Genomic DNA, 9,576 nt, shown 5'->3' on the forward strand with positions numbered 1-9,576 from the left:
TTATTCAGCGTCAGCAGTCTGTGTCAAATTAAAAGTCCTCTCAAAACATTTTCGCTGTGGCTTATTTTGCGGTTTGTCATTGACAGTAAAACTCGTTACTTTTCCCATAAAGTTATACAAAATGAAGGAGCGGTGTGAGCTGTAAACGCTAAGTCTTTCAGCATAGCGGGGTGTCCTTGGTGTTTTTGCTTTGTTTATGTGAAAGCGCGGAGCTGCTGTGGGGTGAAGGTAAGCTGCTCCGTTTCTTTTCTCATATAACTGCCAGGTTTTACTTTAATGCTCAACCAGCCAAATATATATATTGTATGAATGTTCTTCGCTACCAAAACAAAAGCTCCCATAAATGTCCTGATATTTAATAATTTAATATTTAATCCGTGCAACAACTAATTATCTAGCTAAAATGTGACGGTTAGCTTAACATGCATATTAATTAATGGACGACAATAGAATAATAATCATCCACTGCTTTTACTGAAATGGCTGCAGTGAATGTAACCTTGAAGTGGGGATGAGTTTGATTGCGAAATATGACATGAGGACGACCTTTAAAAAAGAAAGAAAGAAAGAACTATAAACAAAGACGTTAATAACAGAGCACTCTGTTTTCCAGGATCACCCCCAGCCCTCAGTTTTCCCCAAAGCTAAAACAGCGACTCTCCTGAACGGGGACACTCTTTCCATTTCCATCAGCTGATGCAGCCAGGTAAGCTGCAGCCTGGATGGATGAATGGCCGAGGCTGGATGTAATGCTGCTGCTGGCTGCTTTCTAGTCTAGTGGAGGTGTGGGGTGGTGGTGGGGAGATTCTCGGTGTGTCTCACATTACATTGCTGCTCTCTCTCCATCGCGATCGGTCTCCTGCAGCCTGCGAGCGGATGAATGCCCGAGTCTGTGGTTTTGCCATCGCCAAAAGGACTCCATGTCTTTCTTGGTAAGAATATCGCTCCGCATGTGGTTTTGCTTGGTTGATGCCCTCTGGTGTAGCTGAATGGGTACCTTGTTACTTGTATAGTCACGAATCAGTTGTCTCAAGCCGGTGCTGGGACATTCTGAGTTCAATCAGTCTAATGTATAGACATTCAGAAATGCATTTGGCATCAGCCGATTTCAAATCAGTTTTTTGTTAGTTTGTGAGTAACACGAGCAGTCAGCCTGTTATTATACATGTAAATCTGGGAAGGTTAGATATTAATACTGGCTACCTGTGCACATCCCTCACATCTAAATGGTGCATCTGATTATGTATGCAGCTCTTCTCTCACTCTTTTGGGACACATAAGCTGCCTCTTTGCTGCCTGTTACCATCACTCTAACTCTCTTTCTCCATTCACCATTTACGATAAAAGCCCCGGTGAGAGTGCCTCCATGGCCTCTACTTCCCCTGTGCTTGCTTCTCTGCCTCATTTCACTCTGACCCTATCCAATCCCCCGTGCTGCCTGGCAGCACATCACCCTACACTTTCCACCCCCCTCCTCCTCCTCCTCTTCCTTTAGAGCATGTCTCACATGTGCTCCTCCTCCCCCTCCTTCACTAGGACTGTTCCTGCATCTCCCACGCTCAGGTCCAGCCCATGGACATAGAGGAGCGCTATGAGGACATCAGCCACCAGTTCCTGGTCAGTAGCCAAGACTCTGTCAGCATGGAGACAGGCGTCACACTGATGCTCTTTCATCGTATTATCATTTGTCACCTGTCTGGAGCTGCTTATTACTTACTCAGTCTTGTTAAAGACAGTTTTAAAAGAGAATGAAATCATTTTAAAGATGACCTATTATTATGACCTATCATTTTTTTCTCTTTGAAGTTTGAAATTAAAATGAAAGATTAGATTAGAAAAATTAGGTCTCAATGTAATTATCGTTGTAGAACATATATATATATATATATATATATATATATATATATAAAAACAGGTTGCTTTAGGACTACATTAATATGTTTAGACTGACTAGACCTGCAGAACGGTACAAGTGTGCAGTACAAGTCCCTACACCACATTATACAACACTTCAAATATTTGTATACCAAGCTAGTAATTATGCCAATTATAACAGCCTAAATTTACATATGATTGACTTAAATTTTTATTCAGCATTTACAGCAGTCTGAAGATTTGTGCCTCCTAGACGGCCAAAAATACACTGATAAGTGTACATGCACTCACCACATTATTAGAAACTTCATTAGACCGTATTTAATGTGGTCATTCATTGGTGAATCAATATGTAGCTTAATAGGTTCCCTTTAATTCTAATAATAATACCTGAGGCTCCAATAAATTAGCATCCTACGATTCCCATGATGCAACTTTTTTTTCTTACATTTTGAATGCTCTGCTATATTATACCCTCAGGTTTTGGGGCGTTACTATGACATCATCAGACTTTACTCCAAAGCTCCTTCCCCACCCCTTCACCAAAAACATTAAAATTTTCCAGTCTAGATGCTTTCTTCTATATTGAGTACTTTATATTTAATATATACATTATTAGCAACTTAATAATAATTATGAATGTACAGCTAATGTGTGATATCACTTCCTCTTGCTGATGCAGAGTAAATCCTGGGGTGGAGTGTGTATCCCTGAAATCCATCCAAGACATACACAAGTGTCTCTGTGAAACAGACATCCCCAGAAAGCCTCTGCATCACTAATACTCCCAAGCATCCTCCCCTCACTCCCTCCCCTTTGTTCCTCTCTGTGTTACAGCGCCACCTGCTGGCAGCCACCTCACACAGTGTGGAGCAAAATAGAAACCCAATGTCACTGTGACACTTCATCTCCTTTGAGGTTGTAGCTGGAGAAGATTGTAGGGTTAAGTGGCAGCTGGTGGCTCAACAAATGGAGGAGGACAGGAGGAAATCCTGCCCATTGGTATTATTTTACATTAGCTGCTTGCTTCCAGTTTGTGAACACAACTGGAACAATTTCAGTGCAGTCAGTACAGAAATTAGTGGGAAAATGTTCAGTGAACACATCGGTGCTGTGTTCACGGTAAACATATTTGAGACTCGTCAAATATGTAAATGAATGTTTCCTTCTGCTCTGGGCTCGACTGCATTCCTTTTAAAACCTTACAGATATTTAGTTGTATGCAAAGATGGGATTGCTTGAATCAGGCAATCGTTGCATTTAATTTACATTTAAATGAAATAATTAGGAAAACGTGAAAATAACAGAATAATGATGATTCTTTTTTGCAGAAGAGATGCTTTCAAATATTACAAAGTAATGAATGTTGTAAATTGTGAAGACTGACTTTGATTTGCTCTATTTTTTCAAAGCAATTGTTGCATTTTTTACTACACAACATGTACTTGATGTCTTTAGCTGTGGTGTTCCAGGATAAACCATTGTTCCGTCCCTGCTGACCTCATACACTTCTGTTGTTATTCAGAGACTTTACACCCTCGGGCCTTATTTATCTTCTCTCGCATAGCTGTTTAGGCATGCTAGTATCAACAAAGGTAGATTTTATTCAGTGCTTAAACTCTGATGTCATCTGAAACAGAACAGACATACTTCCAGGGATTCCTCTCTTTAGTATTTTAGTCTGCTGTTTTTTGTATATTGATGGACTATCACAGTGATTTAAATACCTTAGATATGAAGAGACACTCAAAGTCAGACTCTTCAGGATAAAATGGTTCGGTCAAAAAGCTTTTTAGTCTTTCCATCAGGCTTGTTCCACATTTCAGCACCAACACTGCTTCATAAGCACCAGAGAACAGGATACAGTCTGTGTCGATTACATGTCCGTAAGGTTAATAAGACTCGCAAGTTTATAAAATCTTCAACAAACTAATTTTGTTAGCAACATATACACATTTGTGCTTATAAACACTAATGATTTATTTGGGGAATTTGTGTATTGCATGACTTTTCTTAACCTCTTAAATACATAGTGGCACCTCTGCACTATTTGAAAAGCCATTTGCCAAAAAAAACCTTAGACTTTGCACGAGTTATGACAGAAACAGCATATAGTGTTGAGAGTGAGGAGCCAAATATGAAGACAGTCAGGACTGATGAAGGTCGCAGATGATTTCCTGTACATTTTAATCTGTGTATGCTCTCTCCTGAATCATGTTTGTTTTCTGTTCTGCTGGCCTTGTTTGTGTGTACGTCTCTGCAGAGCTGTGACGGTTCTGAGTACACTCTGCAGGGCCCAGCGGGTGGCGATGACATCACAGGGTTGTCGGCCGAGCCGGCCCACTACCAGCTACTGTCAGAGCTGGGTAAGGACACACATCCAAGCATAAAAATGAGTTAAAGATCTTTAAAAAAATTGCAGTGCAATTCACTTCATGCCAACTCACCGTGTCACAGGACGGGGCTTCAATAATCTGAGCCAGGTGAACATGGCTCGCCACATCCCTACTGGCCAGCTGGTGGCCGTCAAACAGACCAACCTGGACGAGTGCACCGAGGAGGAGCTTCTGCAGCTCATGGTGATTGCAGCCCTACATGCTGTCATGTATTTGAGATATACGCGGTTGTACACGTGTCTTTATCCACTGGATATTTCTATATTAAATCCCAGAATGAGGTACTGCTGTCCCGTCTCTTCCGTCACCCCAACCTGCTGACTTCTCGCCTGGTTTTCAGCTCCTGCTGCCAGCTGTGGGTCCTGACACCGCTCATGGCCTACGGTCAGCCACAACCACACATCCACAGCTTTTTATCCTAATGTAGAAGCTTTCATGGCTTTTTTTATTTTTCCTGTGCTGTGATTTTTATAATTCTAGCACTAGCTCCATAATTAGCTGTTCGACTGGTCTCTTCCCTCTGCTTTGCTGTGCAGGTTCTGCAGATACTTTACTGAGGACATATTTCCCAGATGGAATGAGTGAATCCTTGATAGCGTACCTGCTGTACGGTGTGCTCAAAGCATTGGAATACCTGCACCGGATGGGCTACATTCACCGGTCAGTGGAATGTACAAGACACTATAAAGCTAAACTATAAGACAACATATGTGTTAGAAGGGGAAGAGTATTTGTATCTTTTGTAATGTGTATTTTTTACACCTGTATCTGTCCTCTCAGAGGGGTGAAGGCCAGTCATATCTTGCTGTCAGGGGAGGGGCGTGTTTACCTCTCAGGGCTCCACAGTGTTTACAGTATGATGCGTGAGGGCAAGAGGATGAGGACCGTGTTCGACATGCCCCACCACAGCCCGGCACTGCTGCCCTGGCTCAGCCCTGAACTACTGCGACAGGTCGGTGTCATGCTTCCCCTTCAAAGTGAATTCTGCACATCCCCAGCTCCCCAGATTTTTGCTCTGCCATACCTTGCATGATTCATACTTTAAAATAATTCAATAGTCAGTGAGACTATCTCATGTCTCTATGTTGGTGTTGTTAAACGTTGCATCTGACCAATACGATTGTATGGAGCCTTTGTTTATAGAAAATTCTCTTCTGGAACAAATGATTTCTGGTGTTTTCTTTATTAGTTTATACAATATGATACAAATATTATCAAGTTAGGTTCCTGTTAGCCAAATTTAGGTTATTCATGTAGGTTTGCTAATGATGGCTTTTCAATTCAGTTCAATTTTATTTATACAGTGCCAACTTACAACAACAGTCACCTCAGGGCGCTTTATATTGTAAGGTAGACCCTACAATAATACATAGAGAGAAAAACCGATCATATGACCCCCTATGAGCAAGCACTTTGGCGACAGTGGGAAGGAAAAACTTTTAACAGGAAGAAACCTCCAGCAGAACCAGGCTCAGGGAGGGGCGGGGCCATCTGCCACGAGCGGTTGGGTTTTTAATAGCATTAGCTAACTTCTTGGCTAATCCTAACTGAATAGTCAGACAACATGATTGGTCAGTTAAAATGACCAATGATGATGCAGAAACAACACCAACACAAGGATATCAGATCTTACTAGTGCAGCACTTTGGGAAGACTGTAAACATATGTTTTATTAGCTAAAATTTGCAGATGTTCCCTAGGACAGGTGAGCATGCCACTTCATCAGTGAGTTCCTCGCTTGTTTTCTAAACACCAAGATAGTCCAGTGGTCAAAGTCAAAGTGGCTACATATAAAGTCCCCACAACAATAGCCAAACAAACGTGTATGTGTGTGTAAGAGGGCTCCTCACCCTACACACATGCTCTTTTTTTTAATTCCATCTCCATTTAAGCCGAGTTTTGTTCTATTGGCTGATCAGTAGGATGGTTGAAGGTTCTGTGCTAGATGACAGTATTTAGAGGACCAAATACTGGATCAAAAACATCATCAAAAATTATGTTTGTTTGTTTTTTCTTTCGCTTTTGTTTTGTTTGTTTTTTTAACTAAAATTTAGCCTGTTATACGTCTCCTCTTTGGTGTTGTCCTCAGTAGGACCTGCACGGTTATGGAGTCAAGTCAGACATCTACAGTTTGGGCATTGTGGCCTGTGAGCTAGTCAGCGGCAGGGTGCCTTTCCAGGACATGCCACCCACTCAGGTAATCAGCTATACCCAAACTGCTCTAGAAGAATGTGTAGCTACACATCGTTGTCTATAGTTTGTGTCAGTGTGTGAATCTTGCCACTCAGATGCTGCTTCAGAAGCTGCGCGGTTCCCACTGCTGCCTGCTGGACGTGGCTCCCTTCCCGCTTGGAGAGCTGGGGGGTTTGAAGGTGTCGCGCTCTGGGGTGGACTCCGGCATTGGGGAGAGTGTGGCCACGGGGAGCCTGACGCACAGCACCACTGCTCCTCCCACGGACCGACCTCAAAGCCCCGGACCCAAAAACCACTCTGCCACCCTCCACAACCTGGTCCAGCTGTGTCTGCAGCAGCAGCCTGAGCGCAGGTGATTTCAGTGAATCAGCAGTCAGATGGAATTAAAAAGAAATACAACCACATTCACCTACAGCACAGACACACAGACTTTAATGCTGGTGTTGGTTCTGTTTGTCTTCCAAAGGCCATCAGCATCTGAGCTGCTGACCCACGCCTTCTTCAAGCAGGTGGGTTCCTTCAGTCGGACGTCTTCTTTGAAGGCAAAACTCCAAAAACAGAACAAAGGCAATAAATTTAAAAGAGTAGGCTTTTATTTTGAAAACTTTATGTTTGAGCAGGGACTTTCTGTTCTGTTACAGGTGAAGAGGCACACCAGTGACTCCTTCCTCAGTCTCATGTACCCAGCAGTGCCCCTCGCCAGTCCTGAGGACCCTCCAGTATCCAGCCCCCCCACCCCTTCCTGTCACACTCCAGCGTCAGCCACCGCCGACTCCACTGAGGCCGTTTGGGATTTCTCCTAACTGCAGCATCTACACTTCCATTGACTAGCAAGCCAAACACAAGACAATCAAAGAAAAGCAATGAGGCCAAATTCTACTGTGCTTTTAATTTTTATTATTAACCCAACTCTCTGAGCCTTTTTAAATTGTTTTTGTAGCTTTTTTTTATGCTTTTTGAAGGCGACTTTTTGGGTCACAGAGTGGTGAGGCAATTGTGAAAGTGCTGGAACAAAGAAGCTGCTCTGATTTTATAGTAACGATAATAATGGGCCGTCAGCGAGCGAAAGGAATAAGAAAAAAACAAGTTGCTTGCTAATAATCACGCACTTCCTCTGAGATAAAAGCCCCCCCTGTTAACAGTTGTGCATATGTTTGTGAGCATTTTGTTGTTTTTAAAATGTTATATCCATGTTTGCATTTTTTCTTTCAGGTGGGTGACTCTGGTACAACCAAGAAGTTATTTCTTAATAGTAACCACTTTTTGTAAGATATCATGTTTGTGTTGAATTTTCTTTAAAGTGGACCTATTATGCTCTTTTACAGCTCCATAGAGTTCCACTGCATGATTCACAGTTCAAAGTCTCCCTTATTTGTCTCATCCTGGGCTTTTGTGCTACTCCTCTGTTCATGTTGTGTCTACAATTGACCATTTCCATTCTACTTAAGCCTATTTTGTTCTGACTGGCTGCCCTTCGTTAACTCCTCTGTGTTCACAACCTGGGATGACGGTATTACTTTAACATGATACAAATCCAAGAATAGAAAAAAACAAAATAGGTCCACTTTAAGGCACTGTGTTTTTAGACTGTGAATAGTGAAAGGTACACTACGTGAGATTTAAACATATGTGCATATATATTCATCTGTGTTAGAAATGTTCAAGTTTTCTTCAGTGACAAAGTAAGGCAGTAGAAGTTGCCTTTATACTCATGCAAACAGAAACTGCTGATATCTAATCCGGCAAGCTTTTAACGGTTGTTTTGCCAAAGCGTAAAAAATACTGTACAGCCAAAAAAAGATTAGTCTGCATACCAGTTAGCTTGCCTGCAGCGAGCTAGTTTGTTTCATGGCAACTCTTTATTAAATGTTTTGTTGACACCAAATTTTAAGAAAAGTTCTTAAATTGAGGCCTTGGTTATTCCCTATATATATATATATATATATATATATATATATATATATATATATATATATATATATATATATATATTTTTTTTTTATATTCAAAAATTAAACTCTTTGGTTTTACCACAGGTTACATTGTTTAAAGAGCAGAACAACAAAACAACACATCCACAATCAGCTGTGTAAATACATTCCTGCTGTAGGCTTGAACATATATGCACATAGAGTTCCTGTATAGTATCCTTAAAACCTGTCATAAATCGGGAGGGGAAGGGGGGGGGGGGGGGGGGACTGTGCTATGAACAATAGAATACATGAGCAATAGAATATATCTAGTGTTCCATGTAGTAGTTAGAAACCACAGGTAGAAATAGAAAAACAAAGTTTCCTGTCCCAATCATGGAAAGAAGATTTCTACTGTGCTCTGTGACCACTTCTCCAATAATGCCTTTCTGTTTTACTGAACCGTGCATTTAGAATACAGTGATCTCTCTGTAACTGTGATTAAGTGTACTGTGTATGAAAACTGTGACTTACAGTACATATCAAATATGGTAGCTGTATGAGCCTTATATATACATGTGTTATAAAATGATACCGAATGTTTTGCCAACTTGTGGTCATAAATCTTTTTGCAGTTTTTGTCTTTTGGTGGTGTGATGGTTGGCACTGTTGCCTCACAGCAACAAGGTCCCAGGTGGGTCAAACCTACCAGCTGCGGCCTTTCTGTGTGGAGTCTGCATGTTCTCCCTGTGCCTGCATGGCTTTCTTTTAGTACTCCAGCTTCTTTCCACAGTCCAAAGACATGCATCTTAGGTTAAGTGGTGATTATAAAATATGTTATGTGTATGTTAGGTAGATAAAGTGCTTTAAGTCATAGAATAAAGCACTGTATGAATGTATGGTGAATGCGACACTCTGAATGTGAGTACGCTGCATTACGTTGTGAGAGACATATTTAATACTAACAAATAAATTTAGATGGTTATTTTTCAAACTTCAAGAAAATTGAGTAGCAAAGTGGTCTGTTATTATATGCAATGCTCTCTCAAAGTTAGGTAGGTACTAGAGGGAACTCCAACAGGTCTCATAGATGTTCTGCTGATCATCTTGGAGGGACGCTTGGCAAGTGTGAGGAGAAAGGACTCCCTTTTAACAGGAAGAGACTCCCAGCAATGCACAAGCTACAGAAGTCTGTGAAGGTT

At 41.4% G+C, this 9,576-nt stretch overlaps 1 protein-coding gene across 4 annotated transcripts; it reads left to right on the forward strand.

Moving 5' to 3' along the window:
• Nucleotide 1: 1 nt before the first annotated feature.
• stradb (STE20 related adaptor beta) lies at nucleotides 2–8,398 on the forward strand. 4 transcript variants are annotated; one of them, XM_086281597.1, is made up of 13 exons: nucleotides 2–228; nucleotides 614–706; nucleotides 866–932; nucleotides 1,537–1,617; nucleotides 4,139–4,241; nucleotides 4,333–4,454; nucleotides 4,547–4,655; nucleotides 4,808–4,931; nucleotides 5,052–5,223; nucleotides 6,364–6,468; nucleotides 6,560–6,816; nucleotides 6,931–6,973; nucleotides 7,106–8,398. In XM_086281597.1, the coding sequence occupies exons 3-13, from the start codon at nucleotides 921–923 to the stop codon at nucleotides 7,265–7,267; spliced, it is 1,290 nt and encodes a 429-aa protein (XP_086137723.1). In that variant the 5' UTR covers nucleotides 2–228; nucleotides 614–706; nucleotides 866–920; the 3' UTR covers nucleotides 7,268–8,398. The 4 variants fall into 4 exon arrangements, with proteins under 4 accessions (XP_086137723.1, XP_086137726.1, XP_086137724.1 ...); XM_086281600.1 differs by lacking the exon at nucleotides 1,537–1,617; XM_086281598.1 differs by lacking the exons at nucleotides 2–228; nucleotides 614–706 and having other exon boundaries at nucleotides 784–932.
• Nucleotides 8,399–9,576: the final 1,178 nt, after the last annotated feature.

The sequence above is a fragment of the Aulonocara sp. 'chitande type north' Nkhata Bay genome, linkage group LG23 (genome assembly GCF_057382095.1).
Source record: "Aulonocara sp. 'chitande type north' Nkhata Bay isolate Kocher_YH1m ecotype deep benthic linkage group LG23, A_spYH_male_GT1.1, whole genome shotgun sequence".
NCBI classification, from domain to species: domain Eukaryota; kingdom Metazoa; phylum Chordata; class Actinopteri; order Cichliformes; family Cichlidae; genus Aulonocara; species Aulonocara sp. 'chitande type north' Nkhata Bay.

Coding starts and splice junctions, on each gene's coding strand:
- stradb (XM_086281597.1), top strand. Junction 5,224..6,363: donor GCCCTGAACTACTGCGACAG/GTCGGTGTCATG, acceptor TGTCCTCAGTAG/GACCTGCACGGTTATGGAGT. Junction 6,817..6,930: donor CAGCAGCAGCCTGAGCGCAG/GTGATTTCAGTG, acceptor TGTCTTCCAAAG/GCCATCAGCATCTGAGCTGC.